This window comes from Anabas testudineus, chromosome 2, assembly GCF_900324465.2.
Source record: "Anabas testudineus chromosome 2, fAnaTes1.2, whole genome shotgun sequence".
Lineage (NCBI taxonomy): Eukaryota > Metazoa > Chordata > Actinopteri > Anabantiformes > Anabantidae > Anabas > Anabas testudineus.
This window is the reverse complement of record NC_046611.1, coordinates 16,075,071-16,092,160: the sequence shown is the minus strand read 5'-3', so window position 1 is coordinate 16,092,160 and position 17,090 is coordinate 16,075,071. Positions and strand designations below refer to the sequence as shown.

Here is a 17,090-nt window from a genome sequence, read left to right as displayed (position 1 = left end):
TTTTTAAAAATAAAACACAAGATGTAGCGATGTTAAATTTAAGGTGAAATTTTGTACTGAATAGTCCAATAGTTTAGAGATCTCGGCAGTTTTGTTATTGTTTTTATTGTTTTTTATTGTATTAATGAATTCAATTCTCCCCCTGTTACCAGATGGCTGACGAAACCGCTTAGCAGGAGTTAAAAATCAATATTAGCTGTTGTTTTATTGTGAAGGATCAAACCGGAAGCTCCGTCGTCGGTTCCGGTTCTGCTGCTGTGGCTGTCAGGACGCTAAACTGAGCTAAACTGAGGGTGAACCCGTGATAAAGTGGCAGCCAGGTGTGTGAGGATGAGTGAGGAACATTACCTAGAGCTGTGCGAGAACCCGGTACAGTTTGAACATGCCTCCAGCGTCAACAACGTCTTCTTCGACGAGGCTAACAAGCAGGTAAGCTAACGCTAGTTAGCGCTGATGCGGCTAAGCTAGCTAATTCAGCCAACTGTCAGTTCACAGTCAGTTATATCAACAGTAGTCGAGGCTGTTAATAAAATGTGTTTTATTGCACTCCATGTGAAGTGTACCGTTTGAAATGGTGTCTAATTAATATGAAATAATTGGTAATCTTAGATATATTAATAGTTTAGAGTAAACAGCTAAACTTTGGCACAACTTAACCAATGGAAAAAATACTGTGATCCTTAATTGAATCAATCCTGACAGAACCACAGTGGAAAAGTACTAAGTTACTAACAAACAGATATTTTGATTGATTTTGAATTTAGTCTAGTCTAGTTTTTTTTTTTTTTTTTTAATCAACAAATGCCAAAAATTAACAAGCTTCTTGTGTCTGGGTTTCTTGCTGCAGGTGTTTGCAGTTCGTTCAGGTGGAGCCACAGGTGTGGTGGTCAAAGGCCCGGATGACAAGAGTAGCGTTGCCTTCAGGTATATTAACATTTGCAGGAATATGTAATGAAGTATAGTCCAAAGAACTGTGCTTAAACAAATGTACCAGTACAGTGTACAGTGTTAATCACATAATGTCTGTTTTCTTCCATAGAATGGATGATAAAGGAGAAGTGAAGTGCATCAAGTTCTCGATCGGAAATAAAATCCTGGCAGTTCAGAGAACCTCAAAGTCTGTGGTGAGTCTAAGAGTAGAACACGATGTGTTGACAGGTTTGCTTCTCTGTGAGATCTTTATATTTTCTCTTTTGGTTTGACAATTCAAAAGCTTTGAAAATTCATCTCAGTTCAGATGCAGGTATGATTTAGCAGAGGAATTCCTCTCTGTGGTGATAATGTTGGTTTACTTGTTTTTAAGTTAAAAATAGCATAATTTCATTGTGCTGCCCTGTTCTGAACCTCTGTGGTAACCAGACTTAAAGATAAGAGTTTAACTAGTGATTTTGTTTTTTGTAGGATTTCATCAACTTCATCCCTGACTATCCACACACAGAGTTCACCCAGGAATGTAAGGTATGTTATCACCTTCCTCACTTTGTTTTTCTTCTTTCTGATGAGTTGAGTTCTTACATAAGAAGAGTTACACTTTTATGTTTTAGACGAAGAAAAGTTTTGTGCTGTGTTGTTTCCCTGTAGATGAGGAACGCTAATGTTCTGGGATTCTGCTGGACAAACTGGAACGAGATCGTCTTCATCACAGATCAGGGAATAGAGTTTTACCAGGTAACCTGACATCATCTGAGCCTGGTTTTAAATGAACTCGCAAGAGGGAATGTTTACCCTGGATATTTTAATATTGTGCTTGTGTGTGTGTTTAGGTGTTTCCTGACAAGCGCAATCTGAAGCTGCTGAAGAGTCAGAGCATTAATGTGAACTGGTACCAGTACTGTCCAGAGACAGCTGTCATCCTGCTGTCCACCACCGTGCAGGGAAACATCCTGCAGCCCTTCGCCTTCAGGGTGAGGAGAGACTGAAGTGTGTTAATGCACTGTGGTTAGATGATGTATGCACACACAGACACCCCTCACCTAGTGTGATCTTAATAATAATTTTTTAATACATAAAAAAAGTTTATTAATAATGTTTTCACGTTGTCATTCTGGGTTATTATAATTTAGATATCATTGTTTAATAATAATAAAAATAAGAAGAATGACTCTAGCTAATAGATCAGTTTGATTTTTTGTTTTTTGCAGAATGGGACCATGTCAAAGATGTCCAAGTTTGAGATTGAGCTGCCAGTCGTCCCCAAACCCGCTAAACTCAGTCTATCAGAGAGAGACATCGCTATGGCAACCATGTGAGTCAGCTGCCATCACAGTTGTATTATATAATGGCTACTCTTTAAACAGATATTTATGTGATTCCTTAATAAAAAAAAAAAATCTCCAAATTATCTCTGTCTGTAGCTACGGCCAGCTGTATGTGATGTATCTGAAGCATCACTCGAGAACAGCCAACAGTCCCGGAGCAGAGGTGGTGCTCTACCACTTACCAAGGTATAAACACACACCCACGTTAGCCTCTAGTTTTAATGTTGAAGGGTTAGCTTTGGAGTTTTAGACCTTAGTGTCACAGTGCAGGTGCTTCTATGTCCAAAGCTTCATGTCCTAACCTCTGTGTGTGTGTTTCAGGGAGGGTGTATTTAGGAAGAGTCATGTGTTAAAGCTGAACACCACAGGGAAGTTTGCTCTGAACATCGTGGACAACCTGGTGGTGGTTCATCATCAAAGCTCCCAGGTCAGTGTGTGCGTGTGTGTGTGTGTGTGTGTATGAGTTTTATACTTAGTTTATACTGTGTTTCTATGAGGCTGTTATTTAAACCGACTGCATGTGTGTTTATCAGACATCTCTGATATTCGACATCAACTTAAGGGAGTCTGACTCTGCTGTCAACACACACCAACCTGTCCTACCTGCCAGGTCCATACACCCCTACAGGATACCTCTGTCAGGTACGTACACACACACCCCTCATTAAAATAATGCCTATCAGCTCGTCCCCTACAGGTCAGTATCAGCAGTTCTCTTTCCTGTCCTGTTTTATTTTATATCCTGTTCTCATTAAAATGAGCAGAATTAGCTGTTAAAATCTTAAGGCAAGTTCTAAAGCATCTGGATGAACATCAGAGATTATGATAAACAAATGTGACTCAACTTCTATGTGTTCACATCTGATGGAGTTCTGACTGAGAAGGAGCAGACTATATCCAGGTTTAAATGTTAATGTTAATCCTCTCTGAACGTGGCTGGTTCAGAGATTGTAACCTTTAATTTCTTTATTCTTTTGGTTCATTCGCTGTTCTCGTCTCTGCAGGTCCAGCAGTTGTTCCTTCTCAGCCTCCGGTGCCGTGTCAGCTCTGTATCCTTTGTGTCTAACAGAAACAGACGTTTACTGGCTCCTCTCTGTACTTTGAAGGTGTATATTTTACAGCTTTGACCTTGACCAGTCCTGTAGACTCATCGTCGTGGAGCGTCTTCCAACCAGACATCATCATCAGTGCTAGTGAAGGTGTGAAAAAAGCTACATAAACACATGCATAACCACGGTTTTACTGCTCTCTGTGATTTGTATTTTGCTCCAGCTTAGAGCTACTGATATCTTTCTGTCTGTCAGGTTACCTGTGGTACCTGCAGGTGAAGCTGCCTCCAACTGTCAACCTGCTGCAGGACAAAGGCAAACTGATGGACTTCTTGTTGCGCCGGAGAGACTGCAAGATGGTCATCCTATCTGTCTGCTCACAGCGTATGTCTGTCTGTGTGCTCTCACTTCACTTTCTACCACCATTGGTTTGTTTGTCAGGAAATATGCTGATTAAATTAATTCACTGAACTGTTTTTATAAATGGGAGGGGAGGGGTAACAGTAGCAGGAAGGAAGTCAAACCTTAAAATGTTGGAGATCAGACATGAAAACCACTCAATTTTCTGCAGTTCAGCTGGAATTAGTTTTTTCCTTTCCTCAGTTCTGGAGGGCGGGGAGAAGGGAAGTCTTCCTGTTGTGGCGACCGTCTTTGACAAACTCAACCAGGTGTACAAAGATTACCTGGAGGCCGAGCAGAGCTACACAGTGGTGAGTGAGGACTGGTTGGTTCATAGCTACAGTTTGTTTTTGTTAAATTATTCTACATATTGAAGAGCCGACTATGGTAAAAAAAATTTAAAACATTGATATTATGTAAGATGTTTAATCCTGAAAAATCTGTATGTGTGATTCACTTATACTCGAGTTGATTGTGTTGATTAATTTTTCGTTTGTAGGCGATGGAAACTGGTCCGAGTCGAGGCAGCGCAGCTCAGAAACGTCCGGTCAGAACTCAGGCGGTTATCGACCAGTCAGACATGTACACACACGTCCTGTCGTCTTTCACAGAGAGAAAGGTACAAACACACCCACACTGTTATTTATCTGTTGACTTGTGAAGCTGAAGTGATATTTTGGTAGTCGCAGACTGTAATTAACATTAACGGTTTAATTTTAGTCTCTGCAAACAATCTAAGCTGCTACTGTAGACAGACAATGAGCAAGTCTGCATTTCAACAAAAACTTTATTTAATTTGGTTAATCCATCCATCTACCTCATCACTGGTGGCCAGTAACAGTGAAATTAAAGATAAACTGAGAGTTATTGTTCTATACTGGTCAAAGTACTGAGAAATGCTGCAAACTGCTCAACTTAGTATGATCTTTACTATGAAATATTAAAGATCTTCTATTTTGTGTCCAACATAGGACCTTGTTTAGCTTCTAACACCATGGTGTGTGTGTGTGTGTGTGTGTTGTGCAGGGTGTCTCCCATAAGTTCATCATCGCAGTGCTGATGGAGTACATCCGCTCTCTGAACCAGTTCCAGATCACCGTCCAGGTAAAACCGAGCCTTATTTTCCACGTTAAGTCTTTGATTCTCATTGGTTTGTGACGTTAGCTGTAGCTAAAATATTATTTATTAGGAAAATTAAAATAATCTGTAAGTGTATTTACACAACAGTGTAAATTGAAATGTGGACTATGAGGAAGTAAACTATTAACATGTAGCTTAGAGGAAAGCTGAGGAGAAGCTATTCCTTTGTAATTTGTTGAACATTAATGTCTGAATTTGTTTGTCTCAGCATTATCTGTACGAGCTGGTCATCAAGACGCTGGTGCAACACAACCTGTTCTACATGCTGCACCAGTTCCTGCAGTATCACGTCCTCAGCGACTCCAAACCACTGGTGCGTTCAGACACATCCTTTATCATATGTGCAGAATAACTTGTTTGATAAAAATTTGACTTGATTTGCTTTTGTTACCAACTCTGGCTGCAGTTGATGATGATGTTTTAATTAATCTGTTTTCGATCAGGTAAAGATTACTCATGGAAATCACCAGAGTTAGGCCACTAACAGAATGAAATATTTAGTTTATTCTCACAGACATGTTCCAGCTTTCGTCTTCATCATCTTCATCTTCTGCAGCTCAGATCAGAAGTCACCTTTTCATGTTGTGTGGTTTCAGGCCTGTTTACTTCTGTCTCTTGAGAGCACGTATCCTCCTGCTCACCAGCTGTCCCTGGATATGTTGAAGGTAAACACACAAACACCTGCTTGTTGCAGATTGGCCTGTTATTTGTATTATTGTGAGTTGACTTTAAACTTTGTGTGTTTCAGCGTCTGTCCACAGCCAACGACGAGATCGTAGAGGTTCTGCTGTCGAAGCAGCAGGTTCTGGGAGCGCTCCGATTCATCCGCAGTGTCGGTACGTTCATGATAACTTGACTAACAGGAGACTATTTAAAAGCTTAAACCGTTATCTTTTTGTTTTTAACCATGTTTTCAAGATGTGGAAAATCCCCTGTAGTTTTTATTGTTGTCCTGTAGGCTCCTCGTTCATGTCTTCTCTGGACATGACATACAGAAGCTCCAATTCATTTAGTTAGCAGCCTCAAACAGATTCATGTCATTTGTGACATGGTTTGGCCTTTGTTTACGGTCTTCTTGCTAAAGTAGATGTTTTGGATGTGTTCAAGTTATAACGTCTTCTTCCTAATGCGGCTGCATTGTAACAGGTTTTCACTGCGCTGTCAGACGTTCTGACCCTGTTGTACATTTATATACAGACTCAGACTCTAATCTATTAAACTCTGTAGACTGTCATTAGTCACTTCTTTAAACAGCAGTTTATTTATATTCATAAAATAATCTCAGATTTTCATGTCTTTATGTGAAACTATTCTTATCCATATTTACTTTAAAGTTAAGTTACAGTAGAATCAGAAAAACTAACCCTGGTTCTGTTTCCTCGGGGCAGGTGGACATGACAACGTGTCGGCTAGGAAGTTTCTGGACGCAGCGAGACAGACCGGAGACCAGATGTTGTTCTACACAGTGTTCAGGTCGTTCCAGCAGAGAAACCAGCGGCTGAGAGGAAGCCCCAGCTTTAATCCTGGTGACCACACACACACACACGTCATGGACATTAAATTACCAAGATAATATAATCTGTGATGCTATGTTAACAGGTTTTTATTTTGAATAACTAAGAAATGTGTCTTTATCATTTAATTTGGCTTTAAAATGTCAGTTGGCAATAATTAATTATTTTTCATATAATCATAATAAGTTTAATCTTGCTCAGCCTGAGACCTAAATAAATAATAAAAGGACTGCGGACTATTCGGAAATCAGTTATTAACATGAACCTGTGTTTGTGTTTGTCTCACCAGGTGAGCACTGTGAGGAGCATGTGGCCCACTTCAAGCAGCTGTTTGGGGATCAAGCGCTGATGAAACCCTCCACTGTGTGAACCAACGGGGACTGGGAAAGACCGCCAGCGAGCCCGGGTCTGACTGTCAGCCAGGAGACAACCTGACAGAGAGCAAACCATCATGGACATGAATGTTTTCATGCGTCCTACTAAAACTAGCTCCTCACGTATCAACTTATGGCCACAGGGAGAAAACATGAATTACAAAGCAAAGAAGTCCTGGTCACATTTTTCAAAATTCAGAAAACATCTTTGTCAAGACTCACCCTGATTGTGAAGGTGTTTCCGGGTCCCTCAGACTGTCCCAAATAAAAATCCAGTTGTCAGGTACAAGTCACAAACATCTAGGGCCGTGCATGTGTACTCCCACAGATATGACTCCTGCAAACATCACAAGTTTTACTTAAATTGAAAACTTCACAGCTTTATTCCTAAGATATTATGACCTCGTTCTCTACAAACATTACAGCTTTACCCTTGTAAATGAAGTGAGGACTTATTAGGTATCAGATTACTGACCTGCGGTACGTCCTGCTGGTTTCTCATGTTGATGCCGCCAGTTGCACCGGTGCAGGTGATCACACATCTGATAAACATCCCATCAAGTAAACACAAGACCAATAATAAATAAGTTATATGGTTGTTGATGATCAGAAGGTGACGACAGCTGTTAGTGTGCATTTGAACCCTACTTACTGTAAGCAACTCAGGTGATGCTCTGATGTCATCTGTTGGGGCGGGGCCAAAGGCTGCACCTGTAAACATATATTGAGATATTTGAGGATTTGTACATATGACATGAAGTGGGCAATGAATGAAACATGTTTATTTTGTAAGATAAAGATTAATTAATTTCTGTGTAACTAACAGTCTAAATCATTTTAATTTAAACAGCTGTACTTTTAATAAAATAAATCTATTGTCTGTACTTTATTACTTTATAAAGATGCATTTTCAATGACACTATGTTTAGCCACAAGTTCCTATAACCCCTGAATGCACCGCAGATACACAAATCAGTCATGTATAGAACTGTAGAAAAAGATTAAGATGATTATTCAAATATGGTTTCAGTCCTTTTTACTGATGCATCTCATATTTACTGACACTCAATGTCTGGCCTGACCTTAATTCAATTTAGTTTTATTTGTATAGCGCCAAATCACAACAGAAGTCATCTTAAGGCACTTTACAGTGTTTAAGGTTTAAGACCTTACACAGTATAACTGTGTACAGAATTAATTAATTATAGAAAACTCACCAACCTTACTTGAGCAGTACCAGGAGACAGTGAAGAGGAAAAACTCCCTTTAGAGGAACAAACCTCCAGCAGAACCAGGCTCAGGGTGGGCGGCCATCTGCCTCGATCTGTTGGAGTGAGTGGAAAGAGGAGAGAGGAAAGAACAGCAGGCAACAAAATACAACAACAAGCAGCAAAAACATTGTGCAGGTCAACTGGATTCTGGAGATGTACAGCTCCAGGCTGAGGATACCTGCAGAAGAGTACAGAGAGGAGGAAACACAACTACGGGAGAGAGAAGACAAAAATCCCCATTATAATGTTACAAAACAGACTAAACCAATCCTCTATACCAACCCGAGTTTTATGACTTCATGATCATCAACAAGTTCCAGCAACAACACATGAAACATGAAATTATCTTTTAGTTTGAACAGTGAAAGTGAAGTGAAATTATGTCTAATACATTGAGCTTCAGTACAGAATAATCAGGCAGTTTCCATGTTTCACCACGAACTAACTAACATCAGTTAACTCTTCAACTTCCCCTCAAACATCAAGTGAGGACTTATTATATATGGTTCACTACAGTATTTAAATCTACCACTTAAAACACCACACTGACCATCGTTAGGGGATTTAACAAGTGGTTCCTTTTCAACAGTCACATGAGGCTGAAGTTAAGGACTGAGCAGTTAAGAGGGAGGTTAAGATAAACCTGACTTCGCTTATAAAGCAACTTTTTCAGTTTTTTAAGCCTTTAATTGTACTTTATACTTTATTTCATGACTAAATGACAATAGGGGTTGGGGTTTAGACAGGTGGACATAATTGTTGGTACCCCTCTGTTAAAGAAAGAAAAACCCACAAAGGTCACTGAAATAACCTGAAACTGACAAAACTGACAAATTTAATAATAAATAAATATTCACTAAAACTTAACTAATGAAAATCAGATTTGACTTTTGAGTTGTGGTTCAACAGAAGAACAAACTAATGAAACTGGCCTGGAAAAAAATGATGGTAGACCAACAAAGGATAATTTGACCATAGGGACATGTTAAACTAAAGTGTGTCCTGTAATTAGCATTGCAGGTGTCTTCAAACTTGTAATCAGTCAGTCTGACTATTCAAAGGGTTTGAACTGTGCTGTTCATGGTGTCTACCACACTGAACATGGACCACAGAAAGCTAAGGAGAGAGTTGTGTCAGGAGATTAGAAAGAAAAGAGACAAACATGTTAAAGGTAAAGGCTGTAGGACCATCTCCAAGCAGCTTGATGTTCCTGTGACTACAGTAGCACATATTTTCCAGAAGTTAAGGTCCATGGGACTGTAGAGAACAAGAGGACAGTCGATGACAAACTGAAGAGGCAGATAATACAAATGGTAACTAAGAGTCCATCTAGTGCAACTTCCACAGAGATTAGGGGGGAATCCAAGTTCAAGGTACATCAGCATCAGATCGCACCATCAGGGTTATGTAAAAATGAAGCTTAAGACCATCAATTGCTGCTCAGTGTCAGAAAGCTTGGTCTTTGTCACAGGTCATAGTTCTCCAACAGGATAACGACCCAGAACACAGCGAAAAACACAAAAAAGGGCTAAGAACAAATCACTGGACTAATCTAAAGAGACCTTCTACGAGTCCTGATCTAAATCATATTGAACATCTGTGTAAAGAGCTGAAACAAGCAGTTTAGAGAAGGGACCCTTCAAACCTGAGACAACTGGAGCAGTTTGTTAACGAGGAGTGGAACAAAATACCTTAATAAGATTAAGTTAAAGGGGACATCCCTTTGTTGTTTTAAATAAACTTCTGTTGAACCACAACTCAAAATCTGTGTCTGATTCTAGGAGTTAACTTTTAGAATTTTTCATTTATTATTACTTTTGTCCGTTTCACGTTATTTCAGGGACCTCTGTGGGTTTTTCTTTCTTTAATGGACGGCTGCCAACAGTTTTGTCCACGTCTGTGTCTTGTTGTCCTCACATGTAGACAAGATTAGAACAGGTCCAGCAAGTAGGGTTAAAAAACTCATTTAGCCTATTTTCACTATTCAGGCCTTTTCTGGAGTTTCACAAATCTCAACCCATCTTTTAATGAATCTTTAAAGTCTAGAGCTGGTTTAGAAAGATAAATGTGTCCGTTTCAGACCAGGACCTGTTTGAAGTGCTGTAAAAAGCTAAACATGACCTTTAGGGTCCCTTTTCTTTGTCTTTGTCAGCATGTTGTCTTCACTTTAAGCGGAGTTTCTTTTTGTTTCCTCACTAACTTCCAGCTTTAAGAAGCTTTGTGTCTTTTAAAAGTTTGAATTCCCACAGAACGAGCAGGAACACGACGTGTGAAGCACCTGAACGAGTCACAGAGCAGCTGTGGACGTGGACTCACCTGAACCACTCAGCTCCTGCAGCTCTTCGCTCGTTTTAAAGCCTCTGGGTTGTTTTTTTCCAGACTTAGTTTCAGACCAACAACCTGCACCACACTTCACCCACGGCTCGTACACTGTGGTCTCTCTGCAACAGCCCCCGCCATGTTCCGCCTGCTCACCGAGAACCACACACACCTGTAGCCGCCTCTCTCCTGTAGAGCGCCCCCCTCTGGCTGCTGAGGGTTAGTGTGTTGGGGGGGAGGCTGGGTTCAGATTCACCTGAGGAATAAACATCTAGACTAGAATCAAATCTTTATTTTTCAAACTGACCAATAAAAAGAACATTAAAATATTTGAGATTTATTAGTTAATACTGAAATTAACCTTTATGGTTTGAATCAAATTCCCACTTCTTTGTTCTTTTAATTTTCTTTTTTTTATGACCACATAATTAATAAATCCTGCCGGCACAAATTTAACCAGACAATGCTCATCAGACAAGACTTTTGTGAGCTTGTATTTTAAGAGTGTGCAGTATACAGCAGATACCCTCTACCGATAGGGGGTAGAGACTTTATTGAAGAGATTTTACTTGTTGATGTTAATACTGAACTTAGGAAAAATAGAGAAATGATGCTGGATTAAAAAAAAAAACTCTTCCTTTAAAAAGTATGGAGTTATCGTATCCAAAATGTTCAGTAAATAAGAAATCTAGTCATTATACTGACTAATTCTTGTTGTCTGTCTGTCTGACAACATGATATTGAGAACTAGATACATTCTCTGTCTGTGTCGTCACTCAGACCGGTTCGGTCAAACAGAAACATCAACGCAATATCCACAGAGTTTTGTTCCCTCCTCACTTTTTAAAGAAACAAATGCAGCTGTGTCTTTATCTGTGCTTCCCATGTGTTTTGGCAGCACAGTTATTTGTCGTTATCCTTGTTATGGAGTTTATCTAGCTGTTGCGTCTTTCTTATAGCGTCTTTTCCACATTGTCTAAGAAATGAAATGTGAAATGAGTTTCTGAGTCACATACAGGCCTTCTGTTGTCCCAGTGAAACAACAGAACCACTGTTCAGACTATGGCCAGTAAATCATGGAGATGCTGCTGCAGCCAGGTGGAGTCAGACGCTGGACATGTAAGACCGAAGAGACAGCTTTCTTTTGCACAGAGAAAGATAACAGCTAGTGGTGGATTCAACAAAACAAAGAAACTGGACAAACGTGACATCTATGACTACGATAGAGTTCCAAGGCGAAAGCCACTGCTGACCTAAAACAACACAAAGCGCTCGTCTCACATGTGCTAAGAAACATTTTGATTACCCCAAAGGAAAGTGGACCGATGAGACAAAATTACTTTTTGTGTAAGGTGTGTGTCCTGGTATATATGTTATAAAACCAAAGCGCATTTCATAAAAAGATCATACGAACAGTCAAACAGACAGACAGAAAGAGGCTCAACAAGCTGGTCAAGAGGACCAGTTCTGTCCTGGGCTGTCCACTGGACTCTGTGGAGGAAGTGGGTGAAAGGAGGATGTTGGCCAAGCTAACATCCATCATGGACAACACCTCTCACCCACTACATCGGACAGTGGAGGCACTGAGCAGCTCCTTCAGTTGCAGACTGTTACACCCTCCATGTAGGAAGGAGCGGTTCCGCAGGTCATTCATTCCCACAGCTGTTAGACTGTACAATGCCACAGTTTAAATATACATGTACAAAATCGGTCCATAGCCCATCTGACTGTATTGTTTTTACTTTATTTAATTTTTTTTTTTATTACATATAACATATTATATATGTTAAGTCGTAATAGTGTATATAGTTGTAGATTCTCGTAAAATGTTTATTACTTTTGTATTTTTGCACACCCTCTCATTCTTTTTGCACATTACCTGCTGTAGCAATTGAATTTCCCCATTGTGGGATCAATAAAGAATATCTTATCTTATCTTATCTTATTATATGGGGGTGGTACTGTGATGGTCTGGAGCTGCTTTGCAGATTCAGGACCTGGATGAATTTTTATAATTGATGAAACCAAGAATTCTGCACTCAACCAGAGAATCCTGAGTGATCTGAAAAAAACACCAGCAAGTTCAGTTTTGGAGTGAGCTAGTCAAAGTGCAGACTTATATGTGACAGAGATACTGTAGAATGATCTTAAACAAGTCAATTATATTAATTAACACAACAGAATTACACATTTTGTCATGAAGACCACAAACTTTCCTCTAATAATAAAGTTGGTTGATAATCTGCAACTGCTGCTGAAGGCTCTTTTTGGGACTTCGACAGTAGATTAAGTTGTGCCAGGAACTTTATCATTTTCCAACCAAACAAACTCAGTTCACTGTGAGAGATCTGTGAAGTTCAAATAGAGGAGATATCTGTGGCTACTTATCTTCACCTTTCCCTCCTACCTTTCGTGGCCCTTTAATGCACTATATAAGGAGGAGCAGTCGCAGTTTTCTCTGAGCTGTTAATGAGCACAGTCACAATGAAGTTCGTGATCTTAGCTTTGTTTGTTGCTGGTGGTAAGCTCCTGTACTCTTCCCATCAGACAATTATCCACATTTTTTTACACAAAGTCCCAATGATCTGCTAGTAAACCTTTTGGATTTTTAACTTTTGCTGATGTTAAGAGATGTAATTAAAGATCAATCACCACAATGTGCATTGTTGTCTCTCAGCCTACGGTTGCGGCCGGCCCACCTACCCCCCTACAATCACTGGGGGGGTTGATAAAGAAGAAGCTCGTAAGCACAGCGGGCCTTGGCAGGTACAGTATTTCTTTGGATGTTCTTTAAATTCCGGCCATGACTGAATTTAAAAAACATAAAATGTCATTAGTTAATAATAAACACTGATGTCTGTTCTCCTCAGGTGTCTGTGCAGTTTTTCCAGAGTACTGACAGATACGTCCATGCCTGTGCTGGCGCTCTAATCTCCAACCAGTGGGTCCTCACTGCTGCTCGCTGCGTCAGGTGTGGCTTACAAACTAAATCAAACAGGCAGGAAGAGCATAGACAGACAGACCTACGGTATCATACAGAGTGACAGAAGCAGGACAGAAAGAAGAAGAAGTTAGTGTGTTCTATTTCAAATGTTCACTTTAACTTATACTTCAATACTTCTTCTAAGGGTTAGGGTTAGGGTTACTAAAACACTGAGTTGGCAGATTGACATAGATTAGTCTTTAAACTGAGGTAGGTTTGATGATCAAATCTTTATTATTTTTATTGAAGATAAAAAGCAGTCCCACTGCTGTTGGTAAATGTAAGTGAACCCTTGGAGAGAGTCACAGCTTGATCCTATTTTAGAAGCAGTAACCTTAAACTAACACTTCTGTTAGCTGTGGATTAGGTCTGTACAATACTCAGGAACAATTCTGCTTTATTCTTATGCACAGAACTGTTTTATCTCTGTTATATTCTCAGGTTGTCTGTTGTGAACGAGTCTCTTGAGGTTATTTCACTTCAGCATCTCTTTTCAATTAAGGTCGTCCGCTTTCAGCTTCAGACTGAGCATTGGAAAACACAATCTGTATGATAATGAGGCTGTTCCATTGTCCTCGAGGCTGAAAAGAGCATCGTCAATGAAGCTTGGAACTCAGGATTCTGGTGGGCTCAGTCATAATAACAATGGATAACATGTTGCACTTCTAAGTACAGCACTTGATTCGTAGCATTAATGCTCATTAACATGCTGTTTCTAAATGTTCTACTCTGTTTGCATTCATGTTCCAGTAATAACATTGCCCTAATCAAGCTGTAGGCCCCTGTCAAATTCTCTGATACCGTCATGGCTGCCTGTCTTCCCGGGTTTGATGAACTCCTGTCTCCTGATGCTTCCTGCTATCTCACTGGCTGGGGAGATATGTGGGGTAAGTTCTGTCAACTTGAAAATAAAAGCAAACATCAACCAAATCTAGTAACAAAAATGTCTTTAATGTTTTAACAAACATTCAGGTGAAACGGCAGAAAATGTTAATCCACACAGTGAAGTTTCAAAATCACTTTTAACTATGATTTGGTCTTGCAGACGGGCCAACCTTAAAGAAAGTCTTGAAGTCCACATGAAGTCTGAATGTCTTTCTCTCCTCTGAAGGTTTAACTAGCACTCTACAGCAGGGTCCTACACCTGTGGTCGACAATTTTATCTGTACCAGGCCTGACTGGATGGGTAGCCTGGCGGACAAAAACATGGTTTGCGCCGGAGGATATGGAACCACAGCTGGTTGCGCTGTGAGTCTGAGTCATTTAAAAAAAAATTCCAATAAAATAAAAAATAAAATAATAATTTTAACTTGTACACAGGATTTAACAGTCAAAACTCAAAACCTAAACTTTAGCATGTATGTGTACACTGGATCACCACCATTCAGACGTTGTCCAGTCAACCTGGCTATTCTTGTGCTAATTTTATGTTAATTATCACATTTGTCTGTGTTAATGTTTAGGCAGATGGAGGCAGCCCCTTGAACTGTCAGAACCCTGACGGCTCCTGGACTGTTCACGGTGTGGCGGTCACTGGCTCTGTTGGCTGCAACATCCCCAAGAAGCCAATTGCCTTCAGTAGAGTCTCGTCTTACATCTTCTGGATCAACCATGTAAGTGGAAAAGCATGATACACGATGAACATGAACATGAGTTCATGGCATTAGAACAGTTTTCCTCTGGAAATGGAGACGCTCACCGGTAACAGGCTTTAAACAGACACACAGACCTAAAACAACTTCTCAATTTTCATGTCACATAAGAATTGACAAGATTCTATTATTTTAAAGATTATTAAATTGAGTGGGAGGAATGTCATATTTAAAAATGTTGTCTTTCTACTTTTAAGGTGATCACCACGCACTAAGGCGTGGATTGGATTGTGTCCATTCTAGTTGCTGCCACTAAATAAAGGGTGATTGACTAACAAGGTGTCCTTTGTGTTGTCTATATCAGGTGTCAAACTGTATTCATGTGTTAAATTAAGTGTAGCGACTATATCTATTATTTTGACATAATTTCGACCGCATCTTTTCACTGTAATCTGTCTCAATACAATACTGTCTCTAGGATATTTAAATATCATCCAGCAAAAACCACAACCTGTTCTGATTTGGGCTTTAAAAATGTGAAAAACAAAATCACAATGTAATGAACAGCAAGGAGCAAAGTAGTTTATACATGAAGAGACAATTCATCACAAACACTTTGTGCACAAAGAGCACAATATTGTCCAACATCCATCAGTGTAAACCAGGAGATTCACCTGTGTAATAGATGTGGGTCTTTACCTTTCCTGTGAAATATACCAGTTCAGGAGTAGTGTGTAAATGGCCAGTGTGCACTGCACGATATCAAAGTAGCATTCACCAACAAACGTGAAACGTGAAGTGGCCACAAGGGAAGTTGCAACCGGTAAATACCTGCAGAGAGTCCTGAAAAGTCCGCTGTATGGGGAAAAACTGCCAGTTATCAGATGCTCAGCCAGGAGAATAAGCTGGTGAAAAAGGGGAGATAGAAGCCACTATCATCAAGCTCCCAACAATGCACGGAGGGTTTCACTCCAAATCCAGAATCCTGAGACTGTACATGAAGTGAAAGGAAGGAGGTGGAGGACTAGTGAGCATCAAAGCTAGTGAGCATCTACTGTAGCCCATCAGAGAAACAACAGAGATCGGGAAGAGGACCCCCAACTGATGATATGCTTAGTGAATACCTCAGGCAACAGAAACTCAAGGAGGAAGAGGAGCAACAACAGGAACCATCATTCAGGAACCATCGACAAACCCCGGCACAGCATGTACCATCAGCACATTGACAAATCCTAGCAGTGGTTGGACAACGCTGGATTGAAAAACAGCACAGAGGCTCTAATCGTGGCAGCACATGAACAAGATCTAAATCGAGAACACAAATGAAGTAATGCATGCGCACAGATTATTTAATTGTCCTCAATTTAGAAATCTATGTGCACAATCTGCCCCTATGTATTTTAACTTCTTATTCGAATAGGAACAGTCTCTGAGACCAGGACTGTTACAAGTTAACATTAAATAATAGGACTAGATTTCCTGACCGACAGTTAATGATGAACTACTATAACTAACTTAACTTCTTCCACATCTGTACTGTTACAGCTTTATTCCAAAATAGATAAATTCAATATTTTCATTAAAATTCTACAAACCCCATAATGTCAAAGTCAAAGAAGTTTGTTTGAAATCTGCAACCTTCAGGCAATAACAAAAAATGTGTGTCTTTGTAAATGTTAGAAGCTTCATATGAGGAAAGGTTAAATATTGTCTGTTGTTGGTAAATATTTGTCTAAAAGACTTAACGTTAGGAGGAATACTGTTACGTCAAATGATTTCAGTCATACTTTTCAAAGTACATTAAGTTAATCTATGAGTGCTACACTTAATTCTGAATTAGGCTCTTTATGTGAATTCCAGCTCTTGATGATAAAAACTAAGAACCTTTAATTCCACTGACCTGTATAGTAGTTTTTGGCCTTGACCTAATACTCCCGTTCCCGGTCTCTTTGATGGTCACCTAGCTCCACCCCAGTGTTAACGTTTGACTGAGGGCAGATTTCAGAGAAGTTTGTCCAGATTCTGAAGGCTTCGTGATATTGTGTATACATATATATGAACTTTGTGGTTTTCACTCTCTTTGTTGCTGGTGGTAAGGATCTTTCAGTTGCTAAAAATGAACCACACATAACACTGATACATTCATCTATCTAAAGTGCTGTTAAATTAGTGTTTCAGCAGAGTAATTTGT

At 39.8% G+C, this 17,090-nt stretch overlaps 1 protein-coding gene and 1 pseudogene across 1 annotated transcript; both read left to right on the top strand.

Annotated features, from left to right (window-relative positions):
* The first annotated feature begins 235 nt into the window (after window positions 1-235).
* rmc1 (regulator of MON1-CCZ1) lies at window positions 236-7,614 on the top strand. The gene is made up of 21 exons (XM_026362264.1): window positions 236-429; window positions 848-924; window positions 1,040-1,124; window positions 1,402-1,458; window positions 1,582-1,668; window positions 1,764-1,904; window positions 2,142-2,245; window positions 2,355-2,444; window positions 2,580-2,685; window positions 2,792-2,900; window positions 3,263-3,307; window positions 3,404-3,457; window positions 3,563-3,691; window positions 3,911-4,017; window positions 4,206-4,325; window positions 4,733-4,810; window positions 5,055-5,159; window positions 5,443-5,511; window positions 5,595-5,682; window positions 6,235-6,372; window positions 6,650-7,614. Exons 1-21 carry the CDS (start codon window positions 331-333, stop codon window positions 6,727-6,729), a joined length of 1,968 nt encoding a protein of 655 aa, XP_026218049.1. The 5' UTR covers window positions 236-330; the 3' UTR covers window positions 6,730-7,614.
* Window positions 7,615-12,808: 5,194 nt separating this feature from the next.
* On the top strand, window positions 12,809-15,174 carry LOC113164456 (annotated as a pseudogene).
* Window positions 15,175-17,090: the final 1,916 nt, after the last annotated feature.